This window comes from Heterocephalus glaber, unplaced genomic scaffold (genome assembly GCF_053883595.1).
Source record: "Heterocephalus glaber isolate CG9 unplaced genomic scaffold, H.glaber_assembly_v1.0 deba00000621, whole genome shotgun sequence".
NCBI lineage: Eukaryota > Metazoa > Chordata > Mammalia > Rodentia > Bathyergidae > Heterocephalus > Heterocephalus glaber.
This window is the reverse complement of record NW_028258153.1, coordinates 26,136,800-26,153,899: the sequence shown is the minus strand read 5'-3', so window position 1 is coordinate 26,153,899 and position 17,100 is coordinate 26,136,800. Positions and strand designations below refer to the sequence as shown.

General features: G+C 37.0%; 1 protein-coding gene across 19 annotated transcripts in view; it reads left to right on the top strand.

The window, feature by feature from the left end:
- The window catches only part of Dgki (diacylglycerol kinase iota), a 460,530-nt gene that overhangs the window by 376,444 nt on the left and 66,986 nt on the right, over nt 1-17,100 (top strand). For 18 of the 19 annotated variants that reach the window (XR_015449207.1, XR_015449206.1, XR_015449208.1 and 15 more), the window contains 2 exons: nt 14,343-14,412; nt 16,857-16,897. Coding sequence is in view for 14 of the 19 variants with exons in the window: in XM_087206300.1 (XP_087062426.1) it covers nt 14,343-14,412; nt 16,857-16,897 (111 nt within the window). In the remaining 5 variants the exon portion in view is untranslated. The remainder of the gene's footprint in view (nt 1-14,342; nt 14,413-16,856; nt 16,898-17,100) is intronic. The other variant, XR_015449210.1, reaches the window with a different exon arrangement.

Here is a 17,100-nt window from a genome sequence, read left to right as displayed (position 1 = left end):
TGAAAAAGTTATTTCAGCGACAAATACCAGAAAGCTCCACTCAAGCTAGCTTAGCAGAGAAATGATTTCTCGGGGCCCATACACAGAAAGTGCAGATCAAGAGTGGATTTCATGTACCATGTAATCATGGTTCATGCTCCATTTTTCTGCTGATCTTTTGGCTTTGTTTCCTTTTTCTGTCAATTTCACCTCTGGACTAGATGTTTTCATGGTCCAAGATGACTTCTCTTCTTATCCAGGAGAGAATTCTCTGTTTTCCATAGTCAGCAAAAGTTTTAACATGCAATCAGATTGGCCCTGGCTGGCCTTTTGGGTGGGGGCTAATAAACCCAGTCTGCCTCTCTCTTTTATCTGACCCACATCAAATCTTTCAGAAAATCCAATTGTCTTTTGCCCAAACCAACTTTGAAATGCAATTTAACCCCAGCTTCCCTGTCCCTCCTGTGCTGGACAGACCCTAAAGCCAGCCTCTTATGCATTAGATTCCTCAGGCACGATCCAGACACAGTGCACAGTGTCACCCCAAAGAGCAAAGGACCTCTACATGCAAGTCCTTTTCTCTGAGTGGCCGCTGATCCTTCCCTTTTAGAAAAGCCGCGTGCCAACAATTTCTACAAAAAAATCTTTCTTGGTCATTTTATACCTTTGTATGGGAGAGCAATTTCCATACAATTACAGGTCACTTACCAACCAGGATGTATTCTGAGATATACATCATTAGGCAATTTAGTTGTGGTGTGAACGTCGTAGAGTGTACTTACACAGACTAAAAGGGCTATGATGTTAGTATCACTAGGAGACACAGTCCTTGGGACCACTCTCTTATACGTTGGCCCTTGTTGATTATCATTATGTGGCATGTGACTGTCTTTATCAATGAACCTTTATGTCCTGGTTTAGCTCCTCACTTTGGGTTTTGGTATCTGTTTTTCTGATACCTGAAATTTCTACTTTATCTTTCTTCTTTAAAAACAGCAACAACAGCAACAGTTTAAAGAAGGGAAATTTTATGTAGCTATCCAGGTAGATTCATTCCCTGCCATTAGACACCCTCTACCCTCATCCAAATTCATTCCTTGCCAATAGACACCCTGTACCCTCATCCACCATAGCTCATTTAAATGGAGGCTCAATGACAGAAATGACCTTGGCCTTCTCACATTTGTGTGTGTTTACTTCTTAAACAGTATATCCCACAGTTCTAGAATGCTTTTTTTTTTCATTTGGATGGTTTTGAAAGAATGCGAAATAACTTAGTGTAATTTTATTTTGATTAAAAAAAACTTCTGGAGAGTTTACTTCATCAACCATTAAAAGGCAAATTTATACCTTATTCTTCAGATAGAACACATCATTCCTTGGATTATTTATTAGTATATTTACCTAGAGCCATTGTGTAGGTGTAATTGCTTTTTAAAAGGCATAATGCTTTTTACGGCTGGAACTGCTATCTAACATGTGGCACTGCCACTTATAAGATTTTATGGTTTTTTTTTTAAAGGTTTGTACTTTCTATTCGTGTACATTTTGAACATTTACAGCTCCACCACAGTATTTTAAGCATTTGCCCTAACTATTTTTGTGATGCTCATACATTCATTTACTGTCTGCTATAATGTTGTTTTGGTGTTTGAATTTTAATCCTGGATGCTTTTACTGTATTTTTATTGCCACGTTCATAAATACCCACTGAGATTGGGAGATGAATGAGACTCTAGAATGTGACACGAACATTTGTTTCATTTATTGTTTGGTAATATAAACATGCAGAAGAATTAATGATATTTTTCTGACTATATCACTATCTTGCTTCATTTTTTTTTTCTTGCAGTCAAGTCAAACCCTAGTGACAAGACTGCTGTGTTGTGAATGTCACATTAAAAAGCTCTGTGCACTAAGCACGAAGGATAACTGAAGTAGTGATCAAGGAGGAGTACCAGAAATGTCACTCTCTCCACCCTCCACACGATGATGAGAGGGGGAAGTAGAGCTCTTGAAAGCAGGACGTTTCTGTATCAAGAGATGCCAAAGCATCAAGAAGCCCAGGATTTGCTCCTTAGACAGGAAGTTTAACCAGAAGAGAGATTATGTTAGAATTAACATGGCCGAAGTTCAGGGACAGCATGTTGAGGAGCTTTCTGAGTGCAACAAAGGAGAGATGGTGGAGGCAAGGAGCTGGGGGAGGGAAGCTTTCACATTTGATTGAGATCCTAAGGGAGGAATGAGTCAGAGAAATGGTGAATAAAGACTTCTGTTCTCAGCCACACTAATTTTGATACACCTTTTAGATCCAAGGGGCTGGTGAGTAGAAAGTTGGATACATGAATATTAAAGCTCCGGGAAAAGATATTAAAGCTCAGGTCCAGAGATAGAAACGTGAGAGTCATGAGCAAATGGATAGTGCTCAGAAGGAAGAGCCTAGAAGCGATGACTTGAGAGAGAGAGTGTAGATGAAGAGGAAGAACAGTGTTATCGTATCTGTACATATTCAGCAGTCATGAAGAGTATAGGTTCAGGAGGTCAAGACCCAAGGAAGGTAAGACAAGCAGTGGCAAAGTCAGAGACCAAAGAGAAGGTGGCATCCTGCCAGCAAGAGTAAAATTCCTGATAAAACAAGGAGCAATATTTGTACCAAATGCTGTGGAGCGGCTGACCTGATGGGAATGTTTTCTAGAATTTTTTTCTAAAGATGCAGATGCAAATACACGGTGCCATTAATTTTTACATAAAGAGTAGTTAGACCAACTGGCAAGAAACTTTACACCATATTTTTTGTTTTTTAATGTAGAACCTGTTAGTGCCAGACTCTAACAGTCTTAGGGTAGGTTAGAGGCAATGTAGAAGAAACACCTTTAAGAAGCAAGGACAAAAATGCCTTTTATGTTTATTAACGAATTTATGCATGAGATAATATTAAAAATTCTTGGAGAATTAACTGTGTAAAGCATGAATAAGTACCAGTATATTTAAAAATCTGAGAAATTCTTGTCAGGTCAGTAATCTGCACCTGGAATTTTAGCGGACTGTTTTCTAAGACTAGGAAAAACTCAAGAGAAAAACAGCAATTATATCGGTATGCACGTGCCCAAGACACCTTATTAGTGGGCAACATGGCAGTCGCTCACCAGTTACACATTTCCTTGTTTTAGTTTTTTTTTTTTTCCAAATTAATAGTGAGCTGCTAACAAAGCACTGAGGCTCAAAGATGACACTTGGGATTAGCCTAATAATGCAGTATGTGTTATAGCAAGAATGTGTAGGGTATTTGAGGCCTGCTGACAGTTTCTTCCTATACCATTTCTTAGGTCAAAATACAAAGGCCCCTCCATCTCAATATCATCTATGCAATCTATAACCAATATAATATCAAGAAAAATATATTGTGTAAAGATTTAGGGTATTCTTGAGGTTGCCAAAAATTGGAATTCATAATAGAATTGATTGCACCTATTTGATAAAAATGCTTCCTGAGACATCTACCATGAGAGAATTCTTACTCCGCTCTCTCTCTAGAAATCATCTATCTTCTTAACCTCAAGACATACATTACTTAGGGAATAGAGACAAATTCAACCATTCCAGTGTGTTTGCTCCCTATAGGGAACGTTTGGCAATGTCTGGAGACACTTCTTGGAATCTGGACCAGATGCCAATGATGCTGCTGTATATCATTCCATGTGTAGGGTGGACCCACAACAAAGAGTTGTTGTTGTCAACCCGAATGTCAATTATATTGCTGGAGAAACACTGAGTCACTCTGATAGTGTTCAATATAAAACTGTACTCCATAGACAAACATAAGCCCCAGATCAGTGATGGCAAACCTTTTATAGATGAGTGCACAAATTGCAAACCCTAACTCACTTATTCATCACAAAGTGTTGACGCTGCAATTAAACCTGAATGCCAAGGTTTTAGTTTGTAAAAAAAACTCATACATGAGTATCTTTTGTCTTAAAAGAAAAACAAATGATACGTGTACCATAGGTTTGTCACCACAGCCCTATAAGAAGAAAATGGAAGAAGAGGGAAGAGGAAGAGTAGTGAAGGAAAACAGAAAGAAGCATCTGTGGTTGTGATAGGGTAGAAAAAGAGAGCCAGGAGCAATTAGTGTTTTGTGGGGGTTTTTTGTAGACACCTTAAGTTTCTCCATTTGTTCATGTCTTAGTCACTTTTCTTGTTGCTGACACACAATACCTGACACTCATAATAAAGTAAAAGTGGTTTATTTTGGCTTATATTTTCCAAAGTTTCAGTCCATGGTTAGAAGTCTCAATTGCAGTAACAGCATGGTAAAAGGACTTGCTGTGGGGGAAAGCTGCCCACTTTGTGGCATCCAGGAAACAAAGAGAGAAGGGAGGGGCCAGGGAGGAAAATATACCCTTCCAGGCCATATCCCTAGTGATCCACCTCCAATCAGCCCCCACCTCTTAACAGTACATTTAGCTCTGAACTCATCCCTGGATCAATCTACTGATGAGTACAGCACCCCCATAATCCAGTGACCTTCCAAAAGCCACACTCTGAACACACAGAAGAAATTCTAGATCTGAACCATAATGGCAAAGATGAAAGAGTGAGTACTCTGTGTTGTATTCCATTAACACTGTTTAGTTCTAGGCAAATAGCATTTTCCTACAAATAGTGGATTTGCTTCTCTTCTCTTGATGCTGTTTGTCCTTATTCATCTCTCTCCTCTTCATTTGCTTTTTGGGTTATAGAATAATCCTTCAATTGATAAGGTAAAACTAGTTTGAATGAGTATTCCTGGAAATTACTTCAGCCTAGAGAAAAGCAGGGGGCCAAACAGGAACTTGGATAATATTTTTCCTTTGGATTGGTTTGAAGTTAGCAGAGGTCAAATGAGGACAAAGTAAGAGCTTTGCAAGGCCAAGTCTTTCGAGAGTTTCAAGTAAAGACAACTCCTTTTAATTATACTATTAATGTACATGAATGTGGACACATGCACACAGGTGCACGCAGAGAGTACACACAGAGTTGTTGTTAATGGAGGACTTTCCCCACTAAAAGAACTCTTAAAAGAACTTTTCTCAGAATGTCTCCCATTTCCATCTTCTACCACCATTGCCATTTCTTTATCTTTCAGAGCTGGCTCTAAGAGTGGCTGTCCCATGTCTGTCTCTTACTACTGTAGAGTTGTGCATAGTAACATAGGTTTGAAGCGAAAGGGTTTAGAAATCACAATAAAGATGGTATTATTTGGGGCTGTGGTTGGAGAGAGACACATGAGCACATATTTGTTAGCAACTTAGTGATAAAAAAAATGAATGAATACATTGGTAGGTGTCAGAGATGTTGAGGTAGACAGATGAGAAATTTGGATGGATAATCAAGAGAGGAATTTAAAAGGTAAGTGGATGTTACTAAATTATGCAGAGATACCCAGCCCAAATAGCTTCATTTTGCCTTTGCTTATATATTTTCCAAATTTTATGAAAGAAAAAGAAGTTCACATTGAAGGAATAGTTAAATGCTAGGTGAATATTGCTTAATTGGATAACCTACTAGAGTATGTTATGAGGTTGCTGTGCCTTCATCAAATTATGTGTGCATCAGCCATGAGTAATTCAATGTAAATTAAAGACAAATTCACCATATACATGCCAAATAGTGGTTCAGAATGATTGCCTTATTTATAATTCTTGCCAATGGCTTTTAGAAAAAAATATATATGAGAACTATATATATTCATACACATGAGAAATATACAATATATGTGTGAACTAGCATACATAGACATAAGAACTATCAGGTTTGCATATATATGTATAACTATACAGTGCCTATATATTAAAAATATCAGATTTGCTTTTGTGCACATAGCCATATTTTTAGTGTGAGAAAGAGATTTTCCATTAGCATACATCAAATGCGAAAATTCACATATCAGGGAGTTTTGAAATGACCAGTTTTTGTTAATATCACACATTTAAAGAACATTAATTGTAGAAGATTACTATATTTAGAATAGGAGCATGGCAGATCTAAGGTTCTGTCATTTGACCTACATTATAGAGCAATGTCATTTGCAGTCATGAAAATCAGACCATTTACATGAAGAAAAGGAAAAAGATGAAGAAGTCAAGTCTCTTATCCCTTTGATGAATCTTTGATTTGATTATGCAATTTGGAAGGACTGAGGGACTGGAGGCCCTAAATTACTGAAAGCTGTGGATGTGATGGTTAGAGGCATCGCTCAGATAATTATGTGAGCATCTTCTGTAATATCACTGCATCCACACAATCACATTTCTTATCTACAGCCAGATGCTTTTAAGCTTGTAATTTTGGCTCTATCAGAATATAGGTCACTGTACATTTATTTTAATGTACAGAATTCACAAATTCAGCATATTTTTGACCTTTCATTTGTGTTCTCATTTAGTGATGAAAACACTGCAGAACTCAACCTTCTGTAAATTAAATCTGCCCTGGGAAGTGATGCTCATCCCCTGGGAAGAGCTTTTGTGTTTTTGTTTCTCTTGCTTCTTTTTTTGTCTCTCAGGTCTCATTTATGATCCATATTGCATTACTGATTACCCTCTTGCAGGATGCTCCTAAATCAAGGGTTCCTTAATGCCAGGACCACCTACTCTACCTGTCAGTGAGGTCACAGTGAAATTTACCGGATGGAGGTGAACCACCCACAGTGGGCTAATAGTGGAGGGTTGTTTTAGACAAAAATTGCAGCAATTCAGTATTACCTCTCCACTAACATCACCCACTCACTTACATGGTGCTTCTCTCTCTCTTTTTTTAATAGAAGAGAAATGAGTATAGCTAGACAGGATGCAGAAATTACTTGGATACTGTATACCAAGTGTAGGCCCCTAATGTGGTCATCATTAGTTAAGAACATCCAATATAAAAAAAGTTCAGGACCATGGTTTTCAATAGTCAGTTCCTTCATTACAGTCCACTTCTCTCATTTCTGCTCCATTTTCAGCTCATTCAATGTGCTTTTGATATCAATGAGATTTATTTTAGCTTTCTTAAGTGATATGTCCTGTGAAGTCTGCCAGGTTTTATATCTTAGCTTGCCTTAGTTTTCAAATTGTACAAATGCTAGCTTCTTGGTTTTTAATTTCTCATCCTATATAGACCTTGAGGTGGCACCTTTCGTACCTTTCTACACACACACACACACACACACACACATGAATACACATATGAAGTTTTTAAAAAATAAAATCTATATTTTTATATACTTGAGTGTATACATATATATTACAGTAATATACCATGGACATTATGCTTTACTAAAAAGTGAAATTAACTCAATCGTTTAAAGACTGCCATTTAATTTCGTGATTACATTTTACCGTATTTCTCGGGATAGGCAATTAGATTATACACATATTTTGACATTGGTTTTTTTTTTTTTTTACAAAATATTGCAATAAACATCAAAATGCAGACTTTAAAGTAAAATTGTAACAGTGATTATAACCATGTCTCATGCTAAATACCTTTTAAGATTGGCCGTGTTTGTAAAGAGATTAGAGTTGTGATCATAGCACATGTAACACACTTATCTAAATCCCAAAATTAGAATTTTTTCAATACATTTAATTTCAGTTCTCTGGGCATGGTTCCCTACTGTTCCCATAGATTACTGTATTTCTTTGGGATTCTCAATCAGCATAGTACATGAGGGTAGGAGGTGAGTAGACAGCATGGTTGCAGAATTTGAAGGTGAAGAAACATAGTTACTGGGAATGAACTGTCTCATAAGAAACAGGAAGATTAGTTTGGTAGCTAGTGAAAGTTGAAATATGGAATGTCCTTGAATACTACAGTGTAGGGAACAGGGAAAGGGGACATTACTAGAACCTCTGCAGTAAGTCCTAGTCTCCTGTGAGCCAAGGCAGCACAAGGCGAATTGCAGGAAAGGTAGAAAAATGACACTGAGAAGAAGCTGAGCTTTGGGTCTGATCAGTGCTGCTCTGGGCGGCAAAGACGAAAGCTCCCAGTTTACCACACCTTTTATTCAGTGTGTGGGGAGAAACAAATGTAACACATGACTTGCAGAGAGTTCAGTACATCCTCCTAAACAAGATGTAACAATCCAAGAACAAGGAGGAACTGAGTAGATGTGTGTTCCTCCCAGGATGTTTTCAGCTCCCAGGATGTTTCTTGTCCTGGAGAATCACAGCGTCACTGGATCATTGAGGTCTCAGTTGTGAGCAGAGGCCAAAATGGAGTTATGTCTAGGAATTCCATAGCTGGGCTGTAGGCAGGAGAACTAGGCTAACCAAATGATTTTACCCTAAAATTATGTAGCATTGCTCCCGACACTACAGTAGAAAAGTCTTCACAGCCATCAGATTGGTTTAGCTTTTGCTTTCTTCCTACTTTTGCTTGAGCTGAGTCTAGAAATTTGTCTAGAACCCTAAATGTAGGTGAGATGGTATGGTGAGACTTAAATATTCAAATTGCGAATTCTGATAGTAACATATATTACTAAAGAAAATTTTCCCCAAAATAAAGTGTTTATTAGATGAAATAATGTAAAAAAATAGACTAAATTTTATTTAGTGTATAACCACGATGGAACCAGGAGAGCCATGTTTATGCAGCATCCTCCAAGAGAAAAATGAGCATGCTGTAAAAGGAGGAACAGGGAGAAAATTTACACCAGTCACTGTGATTATTTTTCTAGGTTATTTCATATTTTTCAATGCCAAACAATGGATATCAGTCATGGTAGAAGCTGTAGATGGAAGATAAGAGGAGAAGGAAGAAGCGAAGAAGATCAAGTCAACAGCTATTGCTTTACTTGACATCATGGCAGCTGGCCTCTGCGTAACTGGCCTGGAAGATTCAGGGTGGTACCTGTTGGCACGTGGGAACCATCTGCTTGGAATATGTTCCCCCAGGCCAGAGGTCATAGCTTCAGATTTCAATAGGAAAAGGCTTTCTTGGATGTGAACTGAACTGTCCTTGTGCTTTGAAATAATTAGTGTCTCTGTTCTCTTCTGGTGTCTTCATTTTCAGACTCTGATTCTTTTGGCAGCTAACTCAAAATCCTTCCCTCCAAATGAGTGACCTTTAACAATAGCCAGAAATAAAATAAAGCCATAATTAAAACAGCCATCCCTTGAGAAAAGGAGTTGGAATTTGGTAAATTAGGCATCCAGTAACTCCCAAACTGGTTCCAGAAAGGACAGTAGAGAACAGCGGGCTGGTTCTTGGTGCAGGGACCACCAACTTCCAAGCTTCATTCTTTGTAATCGTTAAACCACATGCTCTAAGCTTCATTACATGCATTGGAGAAAAGGATCACAGTTATAACACAGGAATCAAAAGTTTATTGCTTTGTAGAATTTATAACTGAACAGGTAGATCAGCATGTGAAAAAGTTAATTTTGGTGAAACTAAGAAAATACCAAGTAAGCACAATTACTATTGAATGGGGACTAGAGAGAGCAGGAAAAGAAACTGTTCTGAAAAATACTACTGTTGATGTTAGAAGATATTCAGCCTTGAAGACAATACTCTGAATTGATGACAATTATATATCTTCTAATATTGTGAAAAGAACCATTGGGTTGCTGATTAAGACAAGCCCTAGAAGCACCAAACTGAAAAATGTCATGATTTCAGCCTTTGTTTAATGTCATTCTTTTTTTGTGTCCACTCATACAAATTTGGCCTTTTTTTTTTTTTTTTTTTTTTCTTTTCTCTGAAACCCAGAATCTGAGTCCAGTGTGGTTGTGGATAAAACTGCTGTGCCGGGTGCACCATCTAAACTAGGATCTGGTCTGGAATGTGGCCTGTGTCCCATGAGCTGCTCATGTGACTAAGAGTCAGATTGTTTTAGGTAACATAATTTCATTTCAGCTACCCCATCATTACTTGTCTAGAATATCTATATTTGCAAGTAAAAGCCGATAAATTAAGCATTTTAGATGCCATTTTATTTATCTCTCAAAAGAACCCTTCACAGTAGATAGTGTTACAGGCATTTTACAAATGAAGCTTTCAGAGTGTGAGATTAGACAAGAAACTTCCCTGAATCCTCACAGCTACTGCTGGTGAAATGGGATAAGATTGTCATGACCATCCAAGCTGGTTCTCTTAGAGATTATATTTCATTGCTTCTGGCCTTGCTCCTTAATTGAGGCTGGATCATATAAAATCTCTCCCTTATTGATGAGTCTGTCTTCCTTAGGATATTTCAACACCCCCAAAATGGAAATATTTTTTGTCACCCTAATTCTGTATGATGATGTTGATCCCATCCTACAAAAATTTTAGTTTTCCAAAGCAGACTTCTTCACTCTAAGTTTTTCTCAGTTTTTTCAACTCAAATGAAATCCAATAATCATAACAACAACCACTTCAGCCACCACCAGATGCTCCACCTCTTGCTTCTTGCTCCTCCTTTCCTCTTCTCCTTCCGGTCATTTAGACCTGGCACACAGATGTGTAGAGTCGCTGGATTTCCTTATTGTTTCATTTTGTCATATAGATTGATTAGTGTATTTTGTGGGTATGTTTTACATTTTGTCAATTTACTACGCTGGAACATCATTTTCACACTGATTTCATGAAAATCTCCAACTTTTTGTTGTCCCAACACAGGTGAGGTATTTTCATCTGCATATGTGAGTATAAATTAGATCCAAGGACAAAATTTTATTGAGACTTCAATGGCTTTATGTAACCTTTTACATATGTAAAATTTTTAAATAAGCAATTTAATTGCATTATGAATCTACCCAGATATTACATTTTTCTTTGGAATTCAAATAAATTTTAACATAAGACCTCATTATGTTAATATCTGTCCTCCTAGGAGCTCATGTTTTCTGAACAAACAGGATAGAAAGAGCTTCAAGAAAGGGGGAAAGGACACAAACCTATTTCAGGGTAGTATTTCAGAGAAGTTAAATCTCTACTTGTGCTTCTCTAACAACCTCCAAAATTAAAGTTTAATCTTCAGTTGACCAGAAAGGAATCCAGTTTTATTTTCAGTAAAATTGACTTTTTAAATTATATTTTGGCACTTTTAATTAATGAAATGCTGTATAATTTCAAGTAGTAAGAACATCTAGTGATCAACAAGAATACCTTCTTTTGTCTGTTAAAGAAAATGAACATAAGTGGAACATAAGGTTCTGAAAACAATTGTTTGGGAGGGATCTAGATGGAAATAAACAAAAAGTTTATTAAGTCCTTATAATGCAGAAATTGACTCACTTGCCCCATTTCCAAAAGAATGGCACAAGCCCAAAAGCTTCTATCTGGTATTGCAATCACCAGCTGCTTTGAAACAGTGATTCCTATTCTTGTGAGTCCTCAGATATTGTTAAGGCATTTTACTGATCTTAATTTTCTTATTTTGTTGAATTTCTTTTGACCTAAACTTTGGATTATTTAAATTAGTAGCTTTTTAACCTTTTATTGTGACTTTCAGATCACTTGAATAATCTACAGAAAGCAGGGTTCCTGGAAAATGCATGTACATATAGACAACTATTTAGCATAAAATTTCAGGATTCAAGGACTGTTAAACCTATTCAAAGACCCATGAAAGTATTTGGAAGATCTGTATGGCAACCAATGTGTTTTCTTCAAGTAAAGTGATACCATTCTCTTCAGACAAAATCTCTTGAAGGACATGGAGCTGTATTGTATCAAATACTTTGTGTATCAGCATATAAATACTATTGGAATTTTGAGTAATTCTTTGATTCTAATAGCCCTAGATTTCTTGGAATGTTACTTGCTATATTTAATACATTATCTTTTTATTTATTAAGTTTATTGGTACATTTTAGATATACCATATGATCACATTTATCATTGGGAATTTGTACCTGTACACAATATATCTTGGTTATTTTTTTCCCCATTCCCCTATTTTCAGTTGATCTTCATTTTGAGGATTTCTTAAAACTCTCTGCTTCCTAACCAGTGTAAATGGAGAAAAGATCTTAATTCTTAATTTTAAAACACTAATTGACGAGCAACTGTTGAATAGTACGATAGTGGGATGCAGACACGGGCCATCCTTTTCTGCTAAACAGATGAATGTCAAGAAACCATGCTTAAAGAAAAAACTTTTAGAGGACACTTAAAGAAAAATCTCGGACCGGGGATTTAGGTCAGTGGTTTCACTGCCTGCTACACAAGCGCAAGGACCCAAGTTCGATCCCCGGTACCAAAAAAAAAGAAGAAAAATGTCTTTCTAAACCATAGACTACATCCATGACCACCTTAAAATTACTCATGTTCAGTGCAGTAATACCCAAAGGAAACATGAATGGATAAAGAAAATTTTTATCTGGAATTAAATAGAATAATTAAGTGAACAAAATAAGCAAAATAAATGAAGTCAGGCACATGCATAAAACTCAGCAGTCATTCAGAACCTGCACCTAAAAAGATACAGAATTATACTAGTCATGTAGATGAGGCAGTATATCAATCTACTTTTTATTAAATTAGATTAAATAATATCCAATTTTATTTAACTTGAATATCCTAGTGATAACATTATATAGTCTTACATTTTGAAAGTGATAAATCAAATGTTTGTGTATAATTTCAGTTAATTTTTACTTAGAGAAATTAGGGTATGACTTCATGGTGTTTCTGATTTTCCACATCAAAATTCAGAAAGTGTCCTTGGTATTTAAGCATCTTTACTGTTTGAAAAGACAATTATGTTACTGTTTAATATCTTTATTTACAAATTTATTTAATATCTTTATTTAGCTTTAACATTTGCCACTAAACATTTCAGATCAATTTCATATTTACTGGTCCATAATTACATTTCTCACCAAACTCAGAGATGTTAGTAGCTTCACACATTTTATAAAACTGCATTAAGAACCTTAAATTCTCTTAAAACAAGATATCACATGTGTCAAAACAGAATTCTCAAAATGTTAAACAGAATTCTCATAAACATTAGGCACATGTCAAGATTTTATTAGCTCTACCAGCAGTTTGACACAGCCAAAAGAGAAGAACATCTACTTCTGTATCCTTAGCTATCTCAATTACATATCCATAAATACAAATTTTGGTGTCAGGCCTGAGTGAGGCCAGTTTTTCCTCTCAGTTGTTTAATGCGCAGAACCCATTTATATTAAAAACTTGTCATACCCAATATTCCTAATAAGATATATTCCTTTTGTCTTTATAATTTTAAGCCCATGGTTTTTTAGCCATCAGATTCATCTGAAATGCTTGTTAAACCAGATTTGTGGGCTCCATCCCAGGGTTTCTGTAGACCTAAGGCTGAGCCTGGGAACTTGTATTTCCAACAAGTTCCTAGTTGATGCTGCTGTTCAGGATGCACCCTTGGAGAACTACTGAGATGAGCATAGGCTTGAGGATCAGCTGCTCCTGCATCCATCTTGCTGGCAGCATAGCTGCTCTCCAGGATTTTCCTTATATCTCAATGTCTGAAGTCTTGGATAAGGTTCAGGCTCCCAGTACCCTCCTCCAGAGACCTGGACACCCTCTCTTAGACTATTTCTGTTGGTTATGGTTATTTTAGTTTTACTATGAGCAGGTCTGAAACCCTCCAGATCATGTGTCATAAACTCAGAAGCACTTTCCTCCACCAGTTATTATTGGTGAGCTCACTTAGTAGAAGTTTTCAGCTTTTGAAACCTCGAAACCACAGGGATATAATCCTTAAATTTTCAGCCTGCTAGTTCCTTATCTGTTCTTATGCCTGTATAGCCTTCATTCTTATAAGAAGTAAAAACTTCAAAGACACCATGTAAATTTGGGGAGTGAGAGTAAGATGAAGTCAGGGAAAGAAGCTTGTTCTGGTGATCTCTTGAAAGATTTGTAGAAGCCAGTTTTCTAGAAGTAGAGGCTGTGAAGTGGGTACCTAGAAGCTGGAGATGAGTGCATGCTCCAAGACTTTGGCTGAACAATGAAGGAGAGATTAAGGAAATTATCTGGAGATGTAATAGGATAAGTCAAAGGTAATTTATCTTTTAGAGAGATGGAAGCAGTCAAAGAGAGTTTAAAAGTTGAGGAATAGCTTTCAGTAACACTACAGAAATAAAGTTAGAAAGAAGGAGGCTCATCTCTGGACTAAATAATATGATTAGCTTTGGAGAGGACAGAATTATTTTTGCCTAAGCCTACCACAAAGAATGATGTTGCTTATATCAAGTGGCCTTGTGGTCAAATAAGAGAAGGAGCATTGTGCTGTGGTCTTTTCACCAGTTCTTTGTTCAGGCAAAGATGCTTACTCTTAGAAGTCGGTGTGGAAGACAGGAGGGAGGGAAACCCCATGGGCCATTCACATGGAGACTCAAGAACATGTGCCTGTCTCTTTCCAGGACCATGAAACCTCCTTCCCCAGGGCTCTCTCAGCTCAGAGGCTGTCTCCCCGATGGTGCTTCCTAGATGGTGAGTGTTTCTGTATTTCCAAGAGGAAGGCTGGGAAGTATCGGGGTATGGGATGGATCAGTAGAGTGTGTCTACTATTCCCAAAGCCTTCCTGTAACAACACCTGATCAGAATTTGCATCTCAAGGCATGTAGACTTGCTGATGTTGCAGTTACCGTTCTTGAAGTCCTTTCCCTCAAAGCACGTTGGTTAACTCTGCCTGAACTCAATTCAAACTGCTCACACTGATGTTTTCCTTTCATCATTCTCCTTTTTCTCAATCTGTCAAGTGCAAGTAGAGAAAGTCTATAAGCACAAATGGGTACTAATTCCTGTGTTATTTGCATGTCATGGAACTTTATTTTTGTGAGACTGTCATTTCAGTATAATGTATACATTTTTGTAAAAAGGATAAAAAATTTCAGTTGCATTCAAATCTGCTCTACAGAACATAAAGTATTGCATACATAATGAGTTAGTTATTTTATGATTGCTTAATGAGTCCATTTGCCATCTCAAGCATCTCTTCACACTCCTGGATGCTGCCTACTCCTGATTTTCTATCTAATTACTGTATCCATACCATAGCACATTCTCATCTCTATGCATTCTTGCTCACATACCACCTAGTGTATCGACTCCACCCGATCTCTATGTTGTCTGTGTGCAAACATGGTTTTCATTGTAGAGCTGTTTTGTTTATGTGTATGTATATCTGAGAGGAGATATGTGTGGGCATAAGTATCATAGCTCATGTGAGTTGCAGATGGTTATAAAGATGAGCACTTGTATATCCATGATAAAAGATTTTTGTATCCCACAAATATCAGAATACAAGTTTTCATTATTGGCTCAGCAACTGCTTTGAAGATTTCCTTCCTGCACAGCAAAGAGGATCACAATGATTTCTTATTCTTGAGTGCACAAAGGAAAATCATCTATTTAAGAAAATTATGAAAATATTTATATGTTATTATCCTCTATATGTGGTCTTGGATAAAACTACTACTATGGATAATGGCCTTCATTATGTTTTAGTCACTTTCTCATTGGGAGACACAGTCCCTGACACCCACAAGTAGAAAGAGAAACAGTTTATTTCAACTCAACATTTTAGAAGTTTCAGTCCTTGGATGGTCAGCATGCTCCAAGGCACAATGGCATGGCAGAGGGGACTGATAGACAGAAAGCAGAGGGCTTGAAGGCAGGCGCCTAAGAGGACAATAACCCTTCCAAGCCATGCCTCCAGACCCTCCTCTTCCTACCAGCCTCCACCTCTTAACTTCAGCTATTATGCCTTCAGAAAACAATCACCTTCCAAAGGCATCACCTATGAGAGCATAACGTTCTCATAGAACATCTGGATATAAACCATAACTCTATGGAAGGCTTCACTAAATACCTTTTAATGGTTAATCCACAAAATCTTGGCTAAAGTCATGGTTGAAAAGAACAAAGTACAAAGTCCTTCTGGGACAGATTTTACTTTAGTCATACGTTTTAAGAAGCAAGGACTCTCACTATGTTGTTTCTTGGCTGGGTTTTCTTTGGAGAAAAGCCACTCTTTAAGCATTTATGATTTTTAAAGGATAATTTGCATTTTGAGTTTTTCTCTCTTGTGCTATTTTTTGATAAAAATTCTACCTGTTATATTTGGGCTCTGTGCGATTTAAGTTGTGAGCAACATAATTCTTTTTTATATTATAAATAATAACAATTTCTGGACACCTAAAATTTGTACTTCAGAATTTATTTTCAAACCACAGATGCAACTCTAATCTCTTTTAGGGAATGCTTATATAATATTTTTTTTCTTTTATATTTTGGATTCCCTCAGACATGCATCTAGGGATGCAGTATGAAAGTGAAATGATCCTTTAAGTCCAGATTTGGCCCCTGGCCTATAGCTTCGAGCTGTTTTGCAAAATGAAAGTCATTTCCCTGGAAGTCGGTTTAACTACAGGTTTTTTCCATACCTTTCTTAACTTAATAAAATATTGAGTGCCAATTCTGTTTAGGTCTTAAAAATTCCTGGTGATGTAAAAAAAAAAAAAAAAAAGAATCAGTCTTTTAAAGAGTCAGTCCTTTAATGACTCTTCTCTAATGAGTCAGAGCTCTGTCTCGTTTTCTGTGAAGACAGTCTCTGAAAGAAGTTTAAACAAAATATAAATTTGCATGGAAGTAGGAGGAATACGTTCTGGGGGAGGGGATTAGCACAGAGGTGGAAGCATTTGAATTGGTTCTTAAAAGCCTAGTAAAATCCAGTCAACAGATGTGGTGGCCTTCCTACACATTAGGATAGCTGCACGGAAGTACCAAGTTTCTCTCAGTAGATTCAGGAACTAGCTGGTTGTCTTGTATGACCAGAATATGTGGGTTTTATTGGCATAGTGGAAGGGGGGGCTGTAAACTTGTGACAGATCACAGAGGACTCTAAACACCACGTGCATTTTTTTTTCCCCTAGCAACTTCTGCAGATCGCTTTTATCGAATAGACAGATCTCAGGTAAGTTTTCTTCAGCCTGCTTAGGAAAGTGAAAAATTCCTAGGTCAAATTACTGTATTTAATAGCTAATTTCATACATTTTTCTCACAAAAACACTTAACACATTTTGGAACGGCATTCATAATCCAAGCCATGAACCTTTGTATCTTCCTGTGCTTTATGGTCTGTGGACTTAATGGCAGGGCTTGACTTTGCAAATGATT